The sequence below is a fragment of the Mizuhopecten yessoensis genome, unplaced genomic scaffold, assembly GCF_002113885.1.
Source record: "Mizuhopecten yessoensis strain PY_sf001 unplaced genomic scaffold, ASM211388v2 scaffold4403, whole genome shotgun sequence".
Classification (NCBI taxonomy): Eukaryota; Metazoa; Mollusca; class Bivalvia; order Pectinida; family Pectinidae; genus Mizuhopecten; species Mizuhopecten yessoensis.
Window position 1 is genome coordinate 95,353 of NW_018405529.1, and position 26,629 is coordinate 121,981.

At 38.0% G+C, this 26,629-nt stretch overlaps 1 protein-coding gene across 4 annotated transcripts in view; it reads left to right on the top strand.

Moving 5' to 3' along the window:
- LOC110448957 (protein crumbs-like) overlaps positions 1-26,629 on the top strand; it is a 106,315-nt gene that overhangs the window by 72,247 nt on the left and 7,439 nt on the right. For all 4 annotated transcript variants that reach the window (XM_021495476.1, XM_021495477.1, XM_021495478.1 and 1 more), the window contains 12 exons: positions 99-1,148; positions 2,033-2,774; positions 3,336-3,448; positions 3,965-4,769; positions 13,581-13,707; positions 15,658-15,738; positions 16,423-16,579; positions 18,504-18,614; positions 19,306-19,434; positions 19,842-20,066; positions 25,556-25,675; positions 26,071-26,298. In XM_021495476.1, coding sequence (XP_021351151.1) covers positions 99-1,148; positions 2,033-2,774; positions 3,336-3,448; positions 3,965-4,769; positions 13,581-13,707; positions 15,658-15,738; positions 16,423-16,579; positions 18,504-18,614; positions 19,306-19,434; positions 19,842-20,066; positions 25,556-25,675; positions 26,071-26,298 — 3,888 coding nt within the window. The remainder of the gene's footprint in view (positions 1-98; positions 1,149-2,032; positions 2,775-3,335; positions 3,449-3,964; positions 4,770-13,580; positions 13,708-15,657; positions 15,739-16,422; positions 16,580-18,503; positions 18,615-19,305; positions 19,435-19,841; positions 20,067-25,555; positions 25,676-26,070; positions 26,299-26,629) is intronic.

Sequence of the window (26,629 nt, forward strand, 5' to 3'; positions counted from 1 at the left end):
CCTTGGTATTTGATGATGTTATAAGTACAACTAATTTCTCCCCTTGGTATTTGATGATGTTATAAGTACAACTAATTTCTCCCCTTGGTATTTTTCAGGTGAAAACTGCTCTGTTAACATTGACGAATGTGTAGTAGACAACTGTACAAATGGTGCCACCTGTTTGGACGGTATCAACAAGTACAGCTGTCAGTGCGCCCCTGGTTACAAGGACATGTACTGCCAGACAGAAATAGATGAATGTTTGGAGTATCAGCCCTGTCAGCATGGCTCCACCTGTACTGACCGGATTGCCAACTACGACTGTACATGTGCTGATCTTTATGTAGGGAAAAAGTATGCTGGAAAGAACTGCACATTTGAATTGACAGCATGCAACAGTAATAACTGCCAGAACGGTGCCACGTGTGACCCATTCCTACGTAACGAGACAACAGGTGAACAGGCATACAGGTGTATCTGTCCGAGCGGATACACTGGTCAACTCTGTGAAAGAATCACCAGTGGAACATTTCAAAACACTTCACGATTCAGGGCTGAACTAACCTCCAATACCACCAACATCATCTCTTTTCAGTTTGCCACAACACTTCCGAATGGCATGCTGTTTATCTGGGAGGGAACATCTCCATCTAGGACATTTGTTACTATTGAGCTGGTTGGAGGGCATGTAAACATGAGATACATCCTAGGTAGTGACATATCATCTGCAAGCATGAAGACCATAGGATTACCTTTCTTATTGAACAATGCAGATTGGCATACTATAAAACTGCAACAAAATGCTAGCAAGTTAACATTGACACTAGTGAGTGAAGAGTGTCCATCTGAATCTGAATGTACAAAGGAGGTTAGTCATACACCCAATCTGGCATTGAAAGACATTTCTATTGGAAGAGGAAGGAATTCTTTTATAAATGATAACACACTTTCTATGACAAATTTTATAGGATGTGTTCAGGATGTGATTATTAACAGGGTCATTCAGATTATTTCTGAGGGAGATGCCATTGCTGTTACTAAGGGATGTACTCGTGTTGACCAATGTAACCCTGGTCCTTGTAATGGTAATGGGGTCTGTACTGACCTCTGGAGTTCCTTCAGGTGTGACTGTGGCCGACCATACCTGGGAAACACCTGTAATCAAGGTAGGTAACAGCACCTTTCACAGTAGATTTAAAAAAAAATAACTTCTAGGGTTTAGGAGGGTAGTAATAGATCTAGAGTTGTACTATCTGACATGCAGCCATCGGTTTCTGGTTCATGATATTTCACCTTAATTACCTCAGTAACACATGAAATTTCATAGACCCATTTCTCATGCAGGGACCAAGTACGCTGTTCATTTTGAAGTTGAAAAATCAAAGTCACTGTGTTGCAGTACTTTTAGATGTATTTTCATAACTTTAGCAAAGCTCACCTTTTTATATATACCTGTCAAAATTTTGACGGAACATGTCATGGTATGGGGATCCCGAAGCATCAATCTGTCTGTCCACACTTCAGTTTCTGCAAGATAATTTGTTTAAATGTCGTTCAATTTTGATGAAACTTGGTATGCTTGTACATCATACAAAGGCTGAGGCTAATTTGGAAATTGAGCAAAACCCCTACTTAATTAATTAGCATTTTGTGCTCCCATTGGTTGAAAGTTTCTGGATAATAAATTTGTCAAATATGACCAGATACAAACACAGGCATTAAAACTCATGAAAGAACTGTAAATCTGAATGAATTGCAAGCAAGTGTAACCATCCTTGTTTGGACTTATCGGTCATTTACACATATTGGGAGTCTACGAGTTGAAGTAATTAGCAGGAGCTTATATTTTTTGCTTTGAAAACTGTCATATTCCAAAAAAGTAATTTGCTGTTCAGGTTTTACCTCGATACTTGTGTAAACATCTTGGTCCATCTGTAGTACTCGCATGAACTGTTGATATTGAATGTCTAACTTGAACCATATTTTCAGTATTGCTATTATTTTTCAGTGCGGTGACGTTGTTGAGTTGTCAATTTTGTTTGTTTTTCAGAATATGTTGCAGCAACATTTTCATTTGAAAATACGAAGTCAAAAGCAAGCTTCGTAATTCCTGAAAGTCTGAAGTCGACCTTGACCTCTGACATTGACCTTTCACTATTTATGAGGACCAGAGAAGCCAATGGTTTTGTTGTATTTTTCGGTTTTTATGGTAACAGTGCTGCGAGTCGGACATTCCTGACTCTGGAGACGTATGGTGGTGCTCTTGTCAGCAGGTTTGTGATGTGTAACTTCCAGAAAGTTCTATTTGCTAATAATACATTATACAACAGTGGGTTTAAGCATTTTGTTAGTATGAAATTCTACAATGGACGTTACACTATTTCAGTAAATAATACTGATTTGGACAGTGTGCTTATCACTGCTCAAAATTGTTCATTTAATGCAGACAAATTATACTTTGGAGGAGAAATTCCAGAGGTCAGTTCCAATGTTATTACAGAAAGCTCAAGGGTCAGGAGATCTTTGTACCCTGCTGTTAATGAGATCAGCAATGATATCAGTAATTTTAACAATGTGACGAGTTATAAGGGAACGCTTCAGGATGCTCAGCTAAACAAGAACAGTCTCCAGTTTATTGCCCCGACTGACCCCAGCATTGTGAAGATTAACCCCATTAATGTGGAGGACAACTCGACTCTGACTGAAGGAGAACAATCGGACAACATCTGTAACCTAACCCGGCCTTGTCTCCACAACTCTTCCTGTACAAACGTATTCTTCAACGACTTTAGGTCAGTCAATTACTCACTTATAAGTTATCCCTATCAGTTTTCTTTCTCTCTCTATAAGTTATAAGTTGTCCCTATCAGTTTTCTCTCTCTCTCTATAAGTTATCCCAATCAGTTTTCTTTCTCTCTCTATAAGTTATAAGTTATCCCTATCAGTTTTCTTTCTCTCTGTATAGGTTATAAGTTATCCCTATCAGTTTTCTTTCTCTCTCTATAAGTTATAAGTTATCCCTATCAGTTTTCTTTCTCTCTCTATAAGTTATAAGTTATCCCTATCAGTTTTCTTTCTCTCTCTATAAGTTATAAGTTATCCCTATCAGTTTTCTTTCTCTCTCTATAAGTTATAAGTTATCCCTATCAGTTTTCTTTCTCTCTCTATAAGTTATAAGTTATCCCTATCAGTTTTCTTTCTCTCTCTATAAGTTCATACACTCGACTAACATAAGTAATATGTTTGTATTTTTTTTGTTACAATGAATGTCAATTTGGTAATGATAATAGATTTACTGATGCATTAAGTTTTAAGGACATGTTTATTGCAACTTCTTTCTCCCCCAACAACAGCTGTAAGTGTCAGCGAGGTTTCCGAGGAAAGGATTGTGGAGAATTAGATTTCTGTCATGAAGATTCATGTCCATCTGGGGCAACTTGCCAAAGTCTAAACGATGGGTTTGAATGTAAGCATTAGTTTGTTTTAATATCTGTGTGTACATTTAAAAGGTTATATAACATATCTTAAACCTTTTGGTTTGCTAAATTGGATGCATAACACTGAAAGACTTTGCTTCATTATGCTTACTAAGTGTAATTATCCTGTTAAAACATTTTGTTGTTGTTCAAAATTATATACAAGTTATTAATTTTATGAGGTAGATACAAAAGCCAAACAATTCCCCGTCCCAAACCATTTTGTGGGATCATAGCTGTATCACAGAACTTACAGTATGTGGTATGAAATAACATTGTTAGTGACAATGGGATTGATTTAAGTTGTGACTGTAGTTAATTGAAATGAATTAATTACAAACTGACTGTCCAAGTAAAAGTACAGACTAAACATTATTGGTGTATACATGGAGCACGTAGCTATTTAACTTAGCTCTGATCTGTTAATGTATGAATTTCCACCTAAAGGGGTCCAAAACTCAAGCTACTTATTTGTCAGCCTTTAATAAATGTATTTTTCACCACAGGTCTGAGTACAACACTGTTCAACCCCACAACAAGCTCCATCATATACAAGGCAGTTTTGCAGCCAAACCGACTCATCCACAGACTTTCTCTCAAAATCAAAACAATGGTGAAAAATGGTGCTTTATTAAACATTGGATACAACAACTATTTTGTGAAGCTTAGCATTGTGGGAGGAAGGGTGACCGTGACATGTAAATTTGGAGATGCTGGCGAGGACACGTTTATGGCTGACTATTACGTGAGTGATCAGCAGTGGTATCAGGTGACGTTTCAGGACATGACAGACAATGTCACATTGACAGTCCAGTCAGAAACAGGGGGGATAACCCATGCCAGGACATCTCTTATTCCTCAAAATAAATTACATTCCTTGTCTTATCTGGTTACAAGCTCAGATGTTCAACGTGTTAAGTTTGGGCAGGCTTTTGGCTCCAGAACTCCTCAGTTTTATCGTGGGTGTGTAAAGGAGGTTCGGCTAGGTGGTATCCTTTTACCATTTTTTGAGCAATCATCTTTCACAAATTTCACAACTCAAGAATATTTTGAGGTTGTGAGTATGTCATCTATTCCAATTGGGTGTGTGGAAGGAGCCAGATGCTCCTACCAACGATGTCAAAATGGTGCCCAGTGTCTGCCCGGTTACCATGACTACCAGTGCACATGTCCAAGTGGGTATGAGGGCCGGTGGTGTGAGACCAATACACCAGACTGTGGTCCTCAAAGCTGTGACTCCAACCATGCTGTGTGTGTGGATATGGTGGATAACTACTTCTGTGACTGTCAACCCGGCTACACAGGCACAAGGTAAGATCCATTACAAAGAACGGTTACGAGGTACTGTTTAAAGGTTAAAGAGAATGTATCAGCTTGTTCAAATATAAAGATTGAAAAATAATGACTGGATATGCAACATATGTTTAGACCACAGGTACTGGGCACACTAATAGTAATATGATGTGTATATACTCTAATAATAGTATTATATGTGTATATTCTATATAAAAGTAATAATGGTTTAGACTGAACTTCAGTCATAGAAATACATTCAAAATATTCAATTTAGGTGTTACAATCACATTCACAGAGAGCTGTAATTCTTTTTTCTTGCGATAGTTTAACATGTCTGTATAAAATGTATGTGTATGTTTTTGTGTATGAAACATCTGCAACACCATAGCTGATCTTTGTCCCCACTGCACTGATGTATTATTGACTTTGTGACAAACTGTGTCCCTACAGGGCCATTGTGGATTTGTGACAAACTGTGTCCCTACAGGGCCATTGTGACTTTGTGAAACACTGTGTCCCTACAGGGCCATTGTGACTTTGTGCCAAACTGTGTCCCTCCAGAGCCATTGCGACTTTGTGACAAACTGTGTCCCTACATGGCCATTGTGGATTTGTGACAAACTGTGTCCCTACAGAGCCATTGTGACTTTGTGACAAACTGTGTCCCTAAAGGGCCATTGTGACTTTGTGACAAACTGTGTCCCAACAGGGCCATTGCAACTTTATGACAAACTGTGTCCCTACAGGGCCATTGTGGATTTGTGACAAACTGTGTCCCTACAGAGCCATTGTGACTTTGTGACAAACTGTGTCCCAACAGGGCCATTGCAACTTTATGACAAACTGTGTCCCTACAGGGCCATTGTGGATTTGTGACAAAATGTGTCCCTACAGGGCCATTGTGGATTTGTGACAAAATGTGTCCCTACAGGTCCATTGTGACTTTGTGACAAACTGTGTCCCTAAAGGGCCATTGTGACTTTGTGACAAACTGTGTCCCAACAGGGCCATTGTGACTTTGGGACAAACTGTGTCCCTACAGGGCCATTGTGACTCTGTGACAAACTGTGTCCCTACAGGGCCATTGTGGATTTGTGACAAAATGTGTCCCTACAGGGCCATTGTGGATTTGTGACAAGCTGTGTCCCTACAGGGCCATTGCAACTTTGTGACAAACTGTGTCCCTAAAGGGCCATTGTGACTTTGTGACAAACTGTGTCCCAACAGGGCCATTGTGACTTTGGGACAAACTGTGTCCCTACAGGGCCATTGTGACTCGGTGACAAACTGTGTCCCAACAGTGCCATTGTGACTTTGTGACAAACTGTGTCCCAACAGGGCCATTGCGACTTTGTGACAAACTGTGTCCCTACATGGCCATTGTGGATTTGTGACAAACTGTGTCCCCACAGGGCTATTGCGACTTTGTGACAAACTGTGTCCCCACAGGGCTATTGCGACTTTGTGACAAACTGTGTCCCCACAGGGCTATTGCGACTTTGTGACAAACTGTGTCCCCACAGGGCTATTGCAACTTTGTGACAAACTGTGTCCCTACAGGGCTATTGCGACTTTGTGACAAACTGTGTCCCCCCAGGGCTATTGCGACTTTGTGACAAACTGTGTCCCCACAGGGCTATTGCGACTTTGTGACAAACTGTGCCCCTACAGGGCCATTGCAACTTTTAATACACTTTTAATAAGGCTTATGTGTCTATCAATGTTGTTTAGGGGAACAACATTTAAGGGAACTCCAATATATTATATTGATGGCTAAAAACTAGTAACATTTATGGGAACATGTACAATATATATAGGTACAGATACATAAAAAATACTACCATATTGATTTTTGTTTCTCTGTGCATCAATTATACATGATAATGTACGTTGAGGGGACTTTCTTGAATGAGTTAGTATCTGTGTACTACAGTACTGCCTGCTGAGCTTTATATCTGATGGACACATTTCAACAAAGTCACTTGTATTTCATACTATTACTTGAATAATGGTACGGACTGGGAGATTCTAGATAATAAATAGTAGAGTAGGTTTTCTGTAATTATGTACTGGAACAACAGTTGTAACAGCATTAAACTGGAATGCTGAAATTATTTATTGAAGAATGCTACCTATTATCATATAAGGTTATAGTTGTGTACAATAAATATCTATACAGATATCTGACTTATGAGACGACCAGAATATCACAAACACAACCATTATTTTACAAAAGAGACAGCTGGTGTAGATCTCCTATTGCTATCTTTCTGGGGATAAGCCTATCTAATACACACTTGATAGGAAGGTGGGTGTAATTATGGAGGACTGTAGTCTAGGTAATAGAGGACCTGTAGTCTTAGTAACGGAGGACCTGTAGTCTTAGTAACAGAGGACATGTAGTCTTAGTAACAGGGACCTGTAGTCTAGGTAATGGAGGACCTGAAGTCTTAGTAATGGAGGACCTGTAATCTAAGTGATGGATGACCTGTATTCTTAGTAACAGAAGACCTGTAGTCTAAGTAACAAAGGACCTGTAGTCTTAGTAACAGATGATCTGTAGTCCTAGTAACAAAGGACCTGTAGTCTAAGGAACACAGGACCTGTAGTTTTTGTAACAGAGGTCCTGTAGTCTTGGTATCAAAGGACCTGAAGTCTTAGTAACAGAGTACCTGTAGTCTTGGTAACAGAGTACCTGTAGTCTTAGTAACAGGGGACCTTGAGTCATAGTAACAGAGGTCCTGTAGTCTTGGTAACAAAGGACCTGAAGTCTTAGTAACAGATGACCTGTAGTCTTAGTAACAGAGGACTTATAGTATTGGTAACAGAGGACATGTAGTCTTGGTAACAGAGTACCTGTAGTCTTAGTAACAAAGGACCTGTAGTCTTAGTAACAGGGACCTGTAGTCTTAGTAACAGGGGACCTTGAGTCTTAGTAACAGAGGACCTGTAGTCTTAGTAACAAGGACCTGTAGTCTAATTAATGGATGACCTGTAGTCTTAGTAACGGAGGACCTGTAGTCTAAGAAACAGAGTACCTGTAGTCCTAGTAACAGAGGACCTGTTGTCTTAGTAACAGAGGACCTGTAGTCTTAATAACAGAGGACCTGTAGTCTTGGTAACAGAGGACCTGTAGTCTTAGTAACAGAAGACCTGTAGTCTTGGTAACAGAGTACCTGTGGTCTTAGTAACAGGGGGCCTTGAGTCTTAGTAACAGAGGACCTGTAGTCTTGGTAACAGAGGACCTGTAGTCTTAGTAACAGAAGACCTGTAGTCTTGGTAACAGAGTACCTGTGGTCTTAGTAACAGTGGGCCTTGAGTCTTAGTAACAGAGGACATGTAGTCTTAGTAACAGAAGACCTGTAGTCTTGGTAACAGGACACATGTAGTCTTAGTAACAGAGTACCTGTAGTCTTAGTAACTGGGGACCTTGAGTCTTAGTAACAGAGGACCTGTAGTCTTAGTAAGAGAGGACCTGTAGTCTTAGTAACAGGGACCTGTAGTCTAATTATGGAGGACTGTAGTCTAGGTAATAGAGGACCTGTAGTCTTAGTAACGGAGGACCTGTAGTCTTAGTAACAGAGGACATGTAGTCTTAGTAACAGGGACCTGTAGTCTAGGTAATGGAGGACCTGAAGTCTTAGTAATGGAGGACCTGTAATCTAAGTGATGGATGACCTGTATTCTTAGTAACAGAAGACCTGTAGTCTAAGTAACAAAGGACCTGTAGTCTTAGTAACAGATGATCTGTAGTCCTAGTAACAAAGGACCTGTAGTCTAAGGAACACAGGACCTGTAGTTTTTGTAACAGAGGTCCTGTAGTCTTGGTATCAAAGGACCTGAAGTCTTAGTAACAGAGTACCTGTAGTCTTGGTAACAGAGTACCTGTAGTCTTAGTAACAGGGGACCTTGAGTCATAGTAACAGAGGTCCTGTAGTCTTGGTAACAAAGGACCTGAAGTCTTAGTAACAGATGACCTGTAGTCTTAGTAACAGAGGACTTATAGTATTGGTAACAGAGGACATGTAGTCTTGGTAACAGAGTACCTGTAGTCTTAGTAACAAAGGACCTGTAGTCTTAGTAACAGGGACCTGTAGTCTTAGTAAAAAAGAACATGTAGTCTTGGTAACAGAGGACCTGTAGTCTTGGTAACAGAGGACCTGTAGTCTTGGTAACAGAGTACCTGTAGTCTTAGTAACAGGGGGTCTTAAGTCTTAGTAACAGAGGACATGTAGTCTTAGTAACAGAGGACCTGTAGTCTTGGAAACAGAGTACCTGTAGTCTTAGTAACAGGGGACCTTGAGTCTTAGTAACAGAGGACCTGTAGTCTTAGTAACAAGGACCTGTAGTCTAATTAATGGATGACCTGTAGTCTTAGTAACGGAGGACCTGTAGTCTTAGAAACAGAGTACCTGTAGTCCTAGTAACAGAGGACCTGTAGTCTTAGTAACAGGACACATGTAGTCTTAGTAACAGAGGACCTGTAGTCTTAGTAACAGAGGACCTATAGTCTTAGTAACAGAGGACCTGTAGTCTTGGTAACAGAGGACATGTAGTCTTAGTAACAGAGGACCTGTAGACCATAGACAGGTGTCAGGTATGTCATTAGGTGACAAATAAATCTTCTGACTATTTAAGTCAAACACTTGGTAGAACTCATTGTTGCTATACAACATACCAGGTTAACAGTAAAATAAGCCTGTACTAAATGGGTTATTTACCTGTGTATACAACATACCAGGTTAACAGTAAAGTAAGCCTTACTAAATGGGTTATTTACCTCTGTATACAACAAACCAGGTTAACAGTAAAGTAAGCCAGTACTAAATGGATTATTTACCTGTTTATACAAAATACCAGGTTAACAGTAAAGTAAGCCTGTACTAAATGGGTTATTTACATGTGAATACAACATAGAGGAGATCGTTTCACAGATAATATAGATATTCAGTTTGTGTGAGTTTGGACTTGAATGAGGGAGTTTGGAAGGAGACTGGTAAATTTTGGTCTCAATGAGGGAGGATTGGCAGCTATGTACCTTATTGTTGTATGTCAATAGTGCCTATATTATTTTTATGACTTGTGTCTGTGAAATTATGACCAACACCTATGGTATAGGCATTTTAAAGATGAACAATTCCATTTTGAAGATTTCAAAAATTGATTCAGTTCCTGTTATCTTGAGGAAACACCTTTTTTAGGTGAATACTTAGATTTAAGCAGGTCTTCAGTTAAGCTCATATCCCTATGATAAGCTTTGTAGACACTTTGCCTGCTGAGTAAATGTTGTTGGGAGATTGCAGATAGTTTAATTTGTATACATTATATATACTCTGTCCATTTTACGAGAAGAGTCCTCCTATGTATTGGTGATTGTCCGCTGGGTAAGGCCCCATATATACCCACACTTATCTCCTATATCAGTCTTCAGGGGCGGTATATATCTCCCAGACAATCAACTTCATAACGTCCAGGTCGTCTTCATGCTGTACACGTTTATGGTAATACCTTATATGGAAATTAACAAAGAATTATGAATAGATAAAAGACCTGCCTATAACTGAAGTGCTTTAATATTTCACCTTTTACAATTACCTATCAATAACATGACAGTTTTGCCTAAGTCTTTCATCATGAATTTAAATAAATTCTTGATGAGGTTTCAATATCTGTTGTATCCATTAACCAAAACATAAGAATTACCCCATTTCGATTTTCTTATACAATATATTTCTAATTAATGTTTATGCTTTTTCTCTGCCTTGCTTGCCAGATATCCTCCTATTTGTGCCCCCCTCTTCTGTATTGTTGCCAGGTTCTTCAAACTCTCCCTTTAACAATTTTTTCAAATGCAGGATTATTACCCATATGAGGGGTTGTGACCAAACTGTTTAAGAACAGCTAATGCCCACTCCTGTAAGGTCCTGACAGAGTGTTCAGGTTTGTGTCGCTTTCTCTACATTGATGTACATCACAGATCACTCAGCAGTTGGCAGCACAACCTTTTTAACCTTTGTATCTCACCTGTGTTTTTAAGCCTTGGGCAGGTGTACCTGGAAGTTATCTCATTGACAGAGGCTACCTGTGCTTTATCAGCTGGTCATCTGGTAGCTATCATTGTCCTGCATTTTAACTTTATGGCAGGTGCTTCTGCTGGCCACACACTTCCTGTTGGACTGGACAATACTTCAGTTGACATGACCTGCTGCTGACAGAAGTCTCACCTGTACTGTGTGTGTCGATGGGAGCATTCATAATGGGATGCTTGTTTGATAAATGCTAAGTACTTTTCAAATATTGCTTCTGAGTTTTGAGATCTGGTGGAGTTAATCCCTGATGAGTAGTGCTCTAAGCGGTGCAGTGTATATCCTACAATAATGTGACAATAAGAGACTAATTAGTGCATTCCTTGTCACTTATTTTTACCTGTCTCACCTGTTACCTGAGGAATCCAGAGATAAACCTGATTACAGTAACTAAATACCTGTGTTCCTGCAGACGGTGCTATCTGTCCTATACACCACCGCAAATCTGCCAGTCAGCACTTGTTGGAGTATATTATAAAAGTTAACAGCTTTATACAGGCAGCAATTTGAAAAGGTAAAATTCTGGTTGAAATTAATCTCCTCGAGAGTATTTTCTAGTCATTTACCTTTTGATTACCGGTTGTTCACAGAAAGCGTGTGGTCTATTTGGACAACAAGTATGAACTACATACCAGACTAACTGATCATATACCTGAGTGGGCTTACCTGTGCTATTTTCACCTGTCTGAAAACACTTTATCTGTCATTGATCATGTGTGTTGAGCCTGTGTTTACCTCTACATTACCTAGTAAAAACAGGTAAAAACTACACCCGTACATCGCCCACTAGTGGCCTGAATTGGCTTGAAAGATCAGCATGGCTGCCCCTCAGGTGAGGAGAAAAATGCTAAATATAGTGAGTGTTCCTCATGGATCCCCTGTGGAAGGAATGTGTCATGCCACTAATCTTGTGTTGGAGACGAGATTACTATGAACTTGGATTGAAATATTTGGATCTGAGAAGGATCTACTGCCCACAGTATGATTTCCCATGTCAAGTTGAAGATTTCGTTGCAACTGTTTGTGTAGGTTTTAAGTTTTACATGAGACACTGACATAGCTACTACTTGCGCATTGCTGGTAAATACAAAACCTTCAAACTATTACTACACCTGTGGATTGCTACAGCAATGTTTCAATGGCCAGGTATGTGTAAGTACTGTATTTAAACATTGATCAGCTTCCAGTCAGTAGACAGATTAAAGCTTCTGTAAACTCTATTGTCAGGCTGGGTCACAGAAACACCTGATATTTTACCTGGGGATTACAATAGAAAACTGGCAGGTGAGACCCTTTATCATGGACTAATTCATACTTAGAGCCAAGTTTGGACTTGAGAGCTGGTCAGTGAAGGTCAGCATATTATGACAGTGGTTGGCTTGGAGGCCTGATATCTTCACTGCATGACCAGCCATTCATTAGTACATTTGCTGTTTTTTAGGTGAAAATCTCGTTAGTTGACCTTTGAACTTGCAGTAGTTTCCTGGTGATTGTTGAGTAGATAGTGGTAGGGCTGATGTCTGTCTACCCCCTGTGAGACTGATAACGGATACAGCATTACTAACATGTCACCAGTGTTCTCACACATCAGACTGTAAGTGTGTTAGTGTGGACTAATTGATTTTCTTTGCTAAAAGCTGGACACCTGTAGTAGAACAACAAAAGTGATCAGCACATCATACGTCAACATTTCATACCTGGATTTGTTTCCGTGCTCCTAGTTGAAACCTCTGGACATAGACTTAAGACCCCTAACCGTGACCTAGATATTAGGTATGGAGGGAATACATTTTCACCTGAGTTGACTTTTTACAGCAGCATTTGAATGCATTTGTGTACTGTAACATTGTGTATTGTGTATTGCTAACACTGGATAGTAGAACAGAGAGGCGGATGACATTTCAATGTTACGTACAGGTAATTTTGGTCACACCTTTAACGAGAAAAAGTACAGTCATGCTCCTGGATCAATAATTATGTGAAAGAGGATTTGACACATGTTGTTTGTGGTGATGGAAATATGTGTACCAGAGATTTACCTGTGCTGTCGTGTGTCTCGTTCATGTTGAGATATTTACTTGGATATTACCTGTGAAAATATCCTAAAACTTATAATCTGGGAATTGTGTTACAATAGCTTTTTACTCAGGTAATTCTGTCAATACCTGAAGTAGTATTTCTAGTAAACCAAGGACTGTATCGAATCTGTTTTTATGTGTCGGACAGTATCAGTCGTATCTGTGACGGGACAGTTTGGTGTACCTGTATACAGTGCGAAGTGTGCATATAATACATTGACATTACATAAGCCTTGTTTGCATACCGTAAATTTAAACACTCACGTCACTAGGTTGACATCATATGTGTACATATGACTTCTTCACACTTGAGTCACATTCTTCCTGTACATGGGATCATATGTATTCTTCACTGTTTTAGATAATGATCAATACAATTCAAAATCTGTGACGACTTAACCATTGATGACAGTTCAGGTTTTACATACATCGATCTCTACAGTATAGAGGTGTATTCTTAACCAGTACTTTGACAAGTATACTGGTGTAACCTAACAAGTGTACCTTAATGAGTACACTAGTATACCTTAATTAGTAGACAGGTGTGACGTTACAGGTATATATAAGTGTATACATACTGAAATGCCTCAAGTGACCTTGACCTTTGTGGGGACATGGATTGTGTTGATGGCCTGGGTGGTAATATTTGCACCTCCCTCTAGGTGTGATGTGGCCATCGACTACTGCCAGAACTCTTCCTGTCAGAACAACGGCTCGTGTGAGAATGGCACCGGGGATTACCAATGTCAATGTACTAACGAGTACACAGGGAAAGACTGCAGCGTACATGTAGGTTTGTCTATTTTGAAGTGTGTGTAGATGTCATTATGGGTGTTATGTAGATATGTATATGTGTTATGTAGATATATTTATGTGTGTTTTGTAGATATGTATATGTGATGTGTATATGTGTGTTATGTATATATGTATATGTGTGTTATGTAGATATGTATATGTGTGTTATATAATGTATATATTTGTGTTATGTGTATGTGTATATTTGTGTTATGTAGATGTGTATATTTGTGTTTTTTATATTTGTATAATTGTGTGATGTAGATGTGTATATTTATGTTATGTAGATGTGTATTGGTGTTATGTGTATGTGTGTTATATGTATATTTGTGTTATGTAGATGTGTATTGGTGTTATATGTATGTTTGTGTTATGTAGATTTGTATTGGCGTTATGTGTGTTATATGTATATTTGTGTTATATAATGTATATATCTGTGTTATTTAGATGTGTGTTATGTAGATGTGTGTTATGTAGATGTGTATATGTGTGTTATGTAGATATGTATATGTGTTATGTAGATGTGTATATGTGGGTTATGAAGATGTGTGTTATGTAGTAGTGTATATATGTGTTATATTGATCAATGTCTATGAGTAAGTGTGATGTAGATGTCATGTGATGTTGGTGTCTATATATGTGTATGTGAATGATATTGATATTTGTGTATTATGATAATTTCTTACATTCTTACTAATAAATAGTTTTTTTTGTAAATATGCGACAAACACAATTGCTCTTACCCATATCAGTCCTCGCCGTATCACACCCCAAAAGCTGTATCAGCCCCCGCCGTATCACACCCAAAAACCTGTATCAGCCCGCAAAACCTGTATCACACCCCTTTTGGAAATTTGTCGTTTTTCAATATTTCAAAAGAAAAATAGATCATACAATAGCAGTTTTTATTAGTAAGTATGTAATAAACAGAATAAAACACGCCTTTTTCCATATCACACCAAGTATCAACCCTCGACCAATATCGGCCCAAGGGCCGAAAGTTGATACTGGGTGTGATATGGAAAAAGCCATGTATTATTCTCTCTATATAGATGTACATATTTGTGATATGAAGTTGTCTGCATAGGTTAATGATTTAGATGTTTCTATGTAAGTGTGCTGTGTTGGTATCTGTGTGTTTTGTAGATGTATTTGCATTGTATATGTTAGTGATGTAGGTGTCTGTGTGTCATGTTTGTACAGTATATGTAAGTGTGGGATGTTCAAGTTGTTTGTAAGTATACATTTTGTGAAAAGTAAAGCCTGGATCTAAAGTGACCATTGGTATCTATTTTATTACGTATACATTTAAATATGCATTTATAAACTTACATATTTGATGTATTAGTCATATATACAGTAAGTTAGCAAATTGTATGTCTATGTTTTCATTGTTTTATTGCCATTAACATAAAACTTGAATATTAAATGGTATAAATTTAATCAAAATGACATGTGAAGTATAATATAATAAATTGTCTACTGGTGCACTACATCTGATAAGGTTTTGTCTGGTTAAATCAGGGCTTTAAGTTTTCTCTTAACAGGAGTTAGTCCTTACAGGTATATGTCTATAGGTACATGATTGTACATACACGTACATACTTAAAAATAAAAAATAAAAATTCTGGTAATGTGCTTGCCTCAAGCTTAAACCTGATATACCTGTGGTTTATGTGCCAGGCCTTGATATTTATAAGTTTTACACGTTGTAAATATCATGTTACTGTACTAGCATTCCATTAAAATGTTGTGTAACATGTAGAGATTCTGATCATACCAGGAGTGTAAACAAACAGTGAATGTTTGAGTAATGGCACACTGATGTAATTCTAAGGAATGTATGCAGTTAAAGGCCAGTGCACTAACCAAAAACACCATCCAACCATTAAAAAACATATTTCACACCATAACTATTTTCACTTTGTATTTGTTCCTTGTCAGAAATACCAAACCTGTAATGGGAATAGTCCATGCCAGAACAATGCCAGCTGTGTCTCCATCAACTTGACAGACTCATTGGGGGTAAGTCTATAGAAAAATGTGTCTCCATTAACTTGACTGACTCATTGGGGGTAAGTCTATAGAAAAATGTGTCTCCATTACCTTGACTGTCTCATTGGGGGTCACAGTAAAGTCTGAAGATAATTGTGTTTCGATCCATTAACTTGACAGACACATTGGGGGTTAGTCTATAGAAAATGTGTTCCTATCAACCTGATCCAACGATAGGGGTAAGTCTATAGAAAAATGTGTTTTCTTTTACTTGATGTCTCATTGGGGGTAAGTCTATAGAAAATGTGTTCCCATCAACCTGACCCAATTATTACGGGTAAGTCTAAAGAAATTTGTGTTTCCATTAGTTTGACTGACTCATCTGGAGTAAGTCTATAGAAACATGTGTTCCCATCAACCTGAAAAACCTATCAAATCTTGCTTATTTATTGGAGGAAAGTCTACTGAAAATAACTGTATACATATTGTTGATGTCTATACAAATGACTTTTACAAAGATATCATATTATCTGCAATGTTTGAAGAGATGAACATTTAAAAAATATCACTTAGATATATTTTTTAAATAGACACATTGCTCCCTGTGCTAAATTTTCACCCAAAATTCCTAAGCTATATTAAGCTATAATGGCCTTTTACTTATATAGATGTTTTATCATTAAATTTAACAACAATATTGTCTTGTTTCTCCAGCAAACTCGGCCTAGCTTCAATTGTTCCTGTTTGTTGGGGTATGATGGAGGGGTGTGTGGGGTCGAGATCGACTACTGTGCTGCCCCGGTCTGTCAGAACAATGGTACCTGTACCTCAAACACAGCAGCCGGAGAGTACACCTGTACTTGTCTCCAAGGTAAGTCAAACTTGTGAACTATCAAGACTTCAGTTTGTCAGATAAACTTGAATAATTTTAACAAATTGAAAACAAAATTAAAAACGATTTTTTGTTTAAAAAAGATATAGAAATATTCGCAAAATTTATACACTTTTGCTGCAATGTTGAATAAAATAAGAATATTTTAAAACTGAAGTACACCTTACATTATAGTCATTCATAACTAACAGAGGATAGATATGGTTCTATATGGTTGTACCCCTAGACTTTGCTCTGACTAAATCGTTTCACAACGAATCTTGAAACTTTAAATTCATTCAAATCTTTGGTAAAATAAAAATAAAAGTAAAGGTTATTTTTGAAAAAAAACATCTTTGTGTCATCAATTAATTGGCTTAACATCCCAAAAGATTTTATGAAAATTCACATAAATATTAGATTTGGCAAAGCATATGTACCTGGAATAATTTGGTGTGTGTGATGGAATTAGTTTAATCTGTGTTACCTTGCTCATTATATTGTTGAAGATATATGGAACATTAAATATAATTGTAACAAATTGATACTGGAAATTACCATATGTCTCCGAACCTTCAAGTTTGATACTGAGAGTTAGTATGTAGTAACATGGTTTGTTGTTGAGGTAGGGTAGTCCCTGTTATGATATAATGCTGGCGTTCAGTAACACGGTTTGTTGTTGAGGTAGGGTAGTCCCTGCTATGATATAATGCTGGTGTTCTGTAACATGGTTTGTTGTTGAGGTAGGGTAGTCCATGTTATGATATAATGCTGGCGTTCAGTAACACGGTTTGTTGTTGAGGTAGGGTAGTCCATGTTATGATATAATGCTGGTGTTCAGTAACATGTTTTGTTGTTGAGGTAGGGTAGTCCCTGCTATGATATAATGCTGGTGTTCAGTAACATGTTTTGTTGTTGAGGTAGGGTAGTCCCTGTTATGATATAATGTTGGTGTTCTGTAACATGGTTTGTTGTTGAGGTATGGTAGTCCCTGTTATGATATAATGCTGGTGTTCAGTAACACGGTTTGTTGTTGAGGTAGGGTAGTCCCTGTTATGATATAATGCTGGTGTTCTGTAACATGGTTTGTTGTTGAGGTATGGTATTCCCTGTTATGATATAATGCTGGTGTTCAGTAACATGTTTTGTTGTTGAGGTAGGGTAGTCCCTGTTATGATATAATGCTGGTGTTCAGTAACATGTTTTGTTGTTGAGGTAGGGTAGTCCCTGTTATGATATAATGTTGGTGTTCAGTAACACAGTTTGTTGTTGAGGTAGGGTAGTCCCTGCTATGATATAATGCTGGCGTTCAGTAACATGGTTTGTTGTTGAGGTAGGGTAGTCCCTGTTATGAGATAATGTTGGCGTTCAGTAACACAGTTTGTTGTTGAGGTAGGGTAGTCCCTGTTATGATATAATGATGGCGTTCAGTAACATGGTTTGTTGTTGAGGTAGGGGAGTCCCTGTTATGATATAGTGTTCAGTAATATGGTTTGTTATTGAGGTAGGGTAGTCCCTGTTATGATATAATGTTGGTGTTCAGTAACACTGTTTGTTGTTGAGGTAGGGTAGTCCCTGTTATGTTATAATGTGGGTGTTCAGTAACATGGTTTGTTGTTGAGGTAGGGTAGTCCCTGTTATGTTATAATGTGGGTGTTCAGTAACATGGTTTGTTGTTGAGGTAGGGTAGTCCCTGTTATGATATAATGCTGGCGTTCAGTAACACGGTTTGTTGTTGAGGTAGGGTAGTCCCTGTTATGATATAATGATGGCGTTCAGTAACATGGTTTGTTGTTGAGGTAGTGTAGTCCCTGTTATGATATAACGTTGGTGTTCAGTAACATGGTTTGTTGTTGAGGTAGGGTAGTCCCTGTTATGATATAATGCTGGCGTTCAGTAACATGGTTTGTTGTGGACATTGTAGGCTACACCGGTAACGACTGTGGGACAGATATACAAGATTGTAATGGACAGTGTCAGAATGGTGGGACCTGTGTTGATCTCGTCAATGCCTACGCCTGCAACTGTACTGACGGTAAGTACCAGCTACACTTATATATAATTAAGTGCCATAGTTTTCCACTTTTCTGATGATAATCACAATAGCTACCGTATATATGAAATACATGGTTCGTAAGATGATGTGTATGAAAGTACTATGGAGGTTATTCTACTGTAGAAAACTTCGCTTTACATGATAGTACAAGTTAGTAAACCTACTGTTTATGAAAGAATAAGGGAGATAATTTTGTAAAGGGTGATGATACAAAGAATCTACCAGGTAAGTCTAAATATGATGGTAAAATGGAGGTAAATTTACTGTATATATAAGTTAAAGGGAGATAATTTTATAAACTATGATGATACAAAGAAGCTAAGTCTAAATATGATGGTACAAAGGAGGTAAATCTACCGTATGTTTTAGTAAAAGGGAGATAACTTGCTGTAAACAGTGGTGCAGAGGACACAGACATGACAGTAAATCGGTGACCTCTGCTTCTGGGACATTTGGAAACCAAAATTGATTGGAGTTTTGGCAATTTTTGTGACTTATCGACTTTTCACTTTCTACACTATTTCTACAATATTACACTTCTCTGTGTCTTTTTATAACCTACAATATGGACCTCCTACCATGTACCTTCCCATGATCTAACAATGTTGATGAGCTTTTAAGACTCAATAAACTAAGATATGTAAGTATAACTTTATTGTGTATGTTTCAGCATGGACAGGTGTTAACTGTGATGTAGACATAAATGAGTGTAATTTGACACAGCCGTGCCAGAACAATGCCAGCTGCACAAACTCTGACGGCAGCTTTATGTGCCACTGTTATGGAACCGGTTACAAAGGTAACAAAGATTCACTTACATATATGTTTAATCCTACCCATGTTATAGCTGCTGCCTGCTGCAACGTGACAATAGGACATACATCTTCTGATCTAGTGAACAGTCCTATTTGTTTGTAAAAATATTCTCGAATGTTTCATCAAGTTATGTTGCTATAATGGATGCACATATTGGTAGGTAAATTAATTTAAAGAATTAATGTACAATTATTGGTCTTTTTGTAAACTTTAAGGTAAAAATAAAGACACCTTTTTCCTGATAGCTTATAGCGGTGTCACAGATGTTTAATTCAAGTTCTTTAGTTTCATGATACATGTAGGAGGAATTTAACTTAACAGTGTCAGCATTTAACAGTGTATACAGATTACATCATTATCTCAGTATAAACAATGAAAGAAATATTACAGGGATGTACTGTTCGGAGGATGTGGATGAGTGTCAGTTGGGAATGGACCCGTGTCAGCATAACTCTAACTGTACCAACAGTGTGGGTGACTACAGCTGTGCTTGTTCCCATGGTTACACAGACAAAAACTGCAGCACACCAGACTGTAGTCTGGTGACATGTCAGAACGGTGGCACTTGCCAAGCAACAGATGTATGGAAATGTGACTGTGTCAAGTACTACTATGGTAAGTAATCCGCAACATTACCACAGTAGAATATAAGTCATCAACAGCACTGCTACACTAATCCAAAACATTACCACAGTAGAATATAAGTCACCCACAGCACTGCTACACTAATCCGCAACATTACCACAGTAGAATATAAGTCATCCACAGCACTGCTACACTAATCCAAAACATTACCACAGAAGAATATAAGTCATCCACAGCACTGCTACACTAATCCACATTTATCACAGTAGAATATAAGTCATCCACAGCACTGCTACACTAATCCACATTTATCACAGTAGAATATAAGTCATCCACAGCACTGCTACACTAATCCACATTTACCACAGTAGAATATTAGTAATCCACAGCACTGCTTCACTAATCCACATTTACCACAGTAGAATATAAGTCATCCACAGCACTTCTATGTTAATCCACATTTACCACAGTAGAATATAAGTCATCCCGAGCACTGCTACACTAATCCACATTTACCACAGTAGAATATAAGTCATCAACAGCACTGCTTCACTAATCCACATATACCATGGTAGAATATAAGTCATCCACAGAACTGCTACACTAATCCACATTTATCACAGTAGAATATAAGTCATCCACACCACTGCTACACTAATCCACATTCACCACAGTAGAATATAAGTCAGCCACAGCACTGCTACACTAATCCAAAACATTACCACAGAAGAATATAAGTCATCCACAGCCCTGCTTCACTAATCCACATTTACCAAAGTAGAATATAAGTCATCCACAACACTGCTACACTAATCCACATTTACACAGTAGAATATAAGTCATCCCGAGCACTGCTACACTAATCCACAACAGTAGAATATAAGTCATCCCGAGCACTGCTACACTAATCCACAACAGTAGAATATAAGTCATCCCGAGAACTGCTACACTAATCCACATTTCCCACAGTAGAATATAAGTCATGCACAGCACTGCTTCACTAAACCACATTTACCACGGTAGAATATGTCATCCACAGCACTGCTTATAAGTCATCAACAGCACTGCTTCACTAATCCACATTTACAACGGTAGAATATAAGTCATCCACGGCACTGCTACACTAATCCACAACAGTAGAATATAAGTCATCCACAGAACTGCTACACTAATCCACATTTACACAGTAGAATATAAGTCATCCCGAGCACTGCTACACTAATCCACAACAGTAGAATATAAGTCATCCTGAGCACTGCTACACTAATCCACAACAGTAGAATATAAGTCATCCCGAGAACTGCTACACTAATCCACATTCACCACAGTAGAATATAAGTCATGCACAGCACTGCTTCACTAAACCACATTTACCACGGTAGAATATAAGTCATGCACAGCACTGCTTCACTAAACCACATTTACCACGGTAGAATATAAGCCATCCACAGCACTTCTATGCTAATCGACATTTACCACAGTAGAATATATTAGTCATCCACATCACTGCTTCACTAATCCACATTTACCACAGGAGAATATAAGTCATCCACAGCCCTGCTACACTAATCCACATTTATCACAGTAGAATATAAGTCATCCCGAGAACTGCTACACTAATCCACATTTACACAGTAGAATATAAGTCATCCCGAGCACTGCGACACTAATGCACATTTACCACAGTAGAATATATTAGTCATCCACATCACTGCTTCACTAATCCACATTTACCACAGGAGAATATAAGTCATCCACAGCACTTCTACACTAATCCGCATTTACCACGGTAGAATATGTCATCCACAGCACTGCTTATAAGTCATCAACAGCACTGCTTCACTAATCCACATTTACCACAGGAGAATATAAGTCATCCACAGCCCTGCTACACTAATCCACATTTATCACAGTAGAATATAAGTCATCAACAGCACTTCTATGCTAATCCACATTTACCATGGTAGAATATAAGTCATCCACGGCACTGCTACACTAATCCACAACAGTAGAATATAAGTCATCCCGAGAACTGCTACACTAATCCACATTCACCACAGTAGAATATAAGTCACCCCGCGCAGCGCTACACAACTCCACATTTACCACAGTAGAATAGAAGTCATCCACAGCACTTCTACGCTAATCCACTTTTACCATGGTAGAATATAAGTCATCCACAGCACTTCTACACTAATCCGCATTTACCACGGTAGAATATGTCATCCACAGCACTGCTTATAAGTCATCAACAGCACTGCTTCACTAATCCACATTTACAACGGTAGAATATAAGTCATCCACGGCACTGCTACACTAATCCACAACAGTAGAATATAAGTCATCCCGAGCACTGCGACACTAATGCACATTTACCACAGTAGAATAGAAGTCATCCACAGCACTTCTATGCGAATCCACATTTACCACAGTAGAGTATAAGTCATCCACAGCACTTCTATGCGAATCCACATTTACCACAGTAGAATATAAGTCATCCACAGCACTTCTACACTAATCCACATTTACCACGGTAGAATATGTCATCCACAGCACTGCTACACTATAACAAAATATAAGTCATCAACAGAGACACTTGGGGGACAGACACTGACACATATTGATGATGTTTATTTATTTATTTAATAAGTATCAACAGACAAGGGAGATAACCTGTTCATCCTTATGAACTTTGCATGTCATACAGACCTTGCCCAGGTATTGAAACAAGTTTCTCTAATTTATATACCAGTCTAGCTAACCAGACTTGAGGAACTTGTTTTCAGGTATTTATCTGTCCTGTTAGGTAGATTGATTACAGGTAAGCCACGTACCCTCAGGTGGAAATGACTGTACCTTTATGAGTATGCAGCAGATTTGCCCTGAGGGTATAACGATTTCACATGCTTCAGTACTGGTGTCTAGTGTATAGTGGTTAGCTTGTTACATACTGTGGAAGTGTAATAAACTAGAATGTTTATAGTCTGAAAATCTACAGGCAATAACTCAAATTAAGTTCCATAAATAACATGGCTCTGTGTGGACAATCAGTTTCAAAACAAAGTGGCCAGTTTTAGAGATACTTGTGGACAATAATATACATAGAGGTATTATTTTTCTCTCAGAGCATTCAAGAAATTAAAATAGATATTTTGACTTGCAGGTGGAAAAGCCCCAGTTCTCATGTCATAGAAACGTTTAAACTTGACTTATGGACTTGCAAATAGTATACTAGTGGACCTTTCAAAATTTGTCATGGGAGGAAAATGAAAAATCTAAAAAAGAAAGAGGCTTATAACCAGTACAACTACTTAAATTGAAATTTTTATTTATCTATAATTGTGACAAAATAATGCAATAAATTGCCATAGAATAGCTAGGATTTTACTTTGCAATGAATTATGCAGATATAAATGAAGTTTAGCAAAAGACAAGAAGTAGAGTGTTCTGTTTGTATCAAAGGTCAAACATGAGGGTGACAAATCTCATGTCTCCGACTTACGAGGGAGACATGACAAATATGGTTATGATATATGTTGATTTATTGAAGGAGTTAAGGATGTGGGTAGGGTTTCTAACATTGGTTGATTTATTAACGGATGTAAATAAACACCCATAGAATCAATACTAAAGCCAGTTTATTGTAGGAAACTATCTCAAGTTTATGGCTCTGCACCAAGATTTTACAAACTAACATACTGTTAGCTTATAAATGTAAAAAAGACCCAGTGTAACAACTTCTGTTTAGCAGACAATGATTCAAGCTCAGAAATTAATGTCCTGATCTGTAATAATAGCAAGTATTACAATGGAGCTTTTTCTTTTTTTTCAAAGTTGACTATACTTGTTTTGGTTGTAAAGTTGACTATACCTGTGTACTGTCTGAGACCAGGTAATCATACCTGTGACTGTAGGGGTATAGGGACAGAACTATCAATCAGCTCACTAAATGTCTCTTACAGCAGGTCCTAGGCCAGACATGCTTAATTATCTGTTACTTACTGAGAGGTAAAACTAGTATAGATAATGGTCCAATGTAGACAAGTACATGTATATAAATTAGTGCTTTGGCCTCAGACCTGTAGATATGCTCCATCCGCCATGTGTTCAGTCAAGCGTGACATGTCACAGGCCTCACTAAGGTGGAAGTTAATTTGTTCAGTACCCTGTACATGTGATGATGTCAATGGACAGACACAGGGGTACCTGATTGAAAACAGCTCATCTGTTGATAGACACTGGACAAGGTCAGTCTCTCAGTTAGCATTGGTGAATGTATCTGTTCCTACTCAGGTACCTCAAGATAAGCTATTGTTAAAATCACAGGTGATTTAGCGATTGTGGATTTTATTTTCATGATTTTTGTGAGAATTTAGGTGACTTTATATTTAAGTTATGCTCTTAATAATGAAACATTTGATTATCAACAGATTTCCTTGTCTGGAGTGGTTATTTACTAATGAATAGAGAGAGAGAGAAGGGGGGTGGGGGGCTCTAGAAATGTGTTGGAGGAGGTGGGGTTAAGCATTTAGAAATGTGTAGGGGGAGCTTAGCCTCTAGAAATTTGGGAAGGGGAGTGGTTTAGTCTGTGTCATCAGCTAATTAGGGAACAATGAAGACACGAGTGGTGATTGGCTGCCCCCATCACATGCTTACACTTAATGGATTTATATTTTCATTTTTCTTTTCTGATACTTTCATGGTGTCTACCTTTACATAACCTCAACATATTTTGTCATAATCTCTGCATTGTGTCAGTGCCCTAGCTGGCTAATATACAGACTTTCAAGTTTTCTATCAGTCATGGAGGTTATCAGTTGATCCTGCTTCTCTTCTGAATTTAGTTGTATGCTAATGCAACTAGAAGTTGTTGAAATAAGTCCTGCTTATTAGTTTCTGTCATATTGGTATGAGGTCACTTTGCAAATTTGTACAATATGGCAAAGATGTCATTAAGGGAGTAATTAATTAACATATTCCAAATACAATGGGAACTGTAACACTGTAGTTGATCAGGTGGATGTTGAGTGGATGTCAGATGTTATACACATTTGTCCCTCATGGAAGTCACATTTTCAAAACCTGGTTTTCCAAGTCGTACTTGTAGAAAAGTCTTTATGGTGTTGTGGGTTGTTCTGACTTTCATTAACTTTACAGCCGTGTAAGATTGTAAAAGTATTCACACAGTGTTTACATTGCCATCCAAGTGTTATCCTATGGTACCATCAACACTAATGTGGGAGTGTCGTTTGGTACAGATCCCTTAGTACATGTCCTAAAGGGGAAACATTATCTGGTAGGGACAGACTTAAATAAGGTCTGGTCAACTGGACATAGCGATAATAAGGTTTCCTACAGTGTATAGTCGACACATTATGATCTAAACTGTCCGGTAGTCAGTCAGTCTGCATCTGGAATTATTTTAACAAAGTATCATATTGTATATTTCTGGTAGACTTATGTCTGACTAGAGACCTATGACAGAATGTAATGTGATGATATGGACTATTGTTCTACAGGAGAATTATGTCAGAATGAAGGCCCTTGTCTGAGCAATCCATGTAACCAGGACAACATCATAGAGTGTCACCAGGACGTCGCCATCTCACCTCCAACATATACCTGTGAATGTAAACAAGGTAATGTCCTATAGAGTTAATACCTGGCGTAGTCATTTGTTTACGAACAGACCTTGTACTTAAGATATCTCTCAGTACATAGAGTGATGAGTATCCTTGTGTTTACAGCAAGTCATTTTAAAAATTGTCTCAGAAAAACTTATATGTATTTAACAAATATTATTTGAAGTAAGAACATTGATAGAAGTCAGATGTGCTGTGGTTAATTGCGGGGTGGTGATGTTACATTTGATAGGACAAGTAATAAGCTTATCTAGGGTTCACCTGTTTTTGCAGTCTTTGAAACTCCATAGAAAAAACATTGGATTGATCTGTATCATCATCATGCCAGTAAGTGGTGGTGGTGTTACATTTTGACAACTTGTCCAGAAGTACGAATGTTATAATGTTTACAGGTTGGAATGGCACGAGTTGTGATACTGACATTAATGAGTGTGAATCAAGTCCCTGTCTGAACGGAGCGACGTGTTACAATTCGGATGGGTCGTACAACTGTACTTGTCAGGAGGGATACAATGGCAGTCACTGTGAAGATGATATAGACGAGTGTGCTTCCAGTCCGTGTCACAATGGCGGCACATGTTCTGACCTTGTCAATGGATTCAAATGTACCTGTACTGAAGGTAAGTACTCATGCTGAAAGCTGTTTTACTAATTGGTATAATATTTAGGTGTAGTCAACTCGGATAGGTCCATGGTCAGAATCATTTCAATAATACTACATTTTACTGGAATTTGTTTTATTATTATGCTGTATCTTTTTACTGTACCATTCAAAGTCATTTCCACTCCAACGAAAACAACTTATTTTTGAGTATATAATAAAGGAGATTTTATTTCATTTATAATGCGTATACATTTACAATGCTGTCTTTGTTTCAAAATATCAACTTACCACATAATTATTTCATTGCCTTCCATGTATGATGAGGGGAGGTGTACACTTTGAAATAA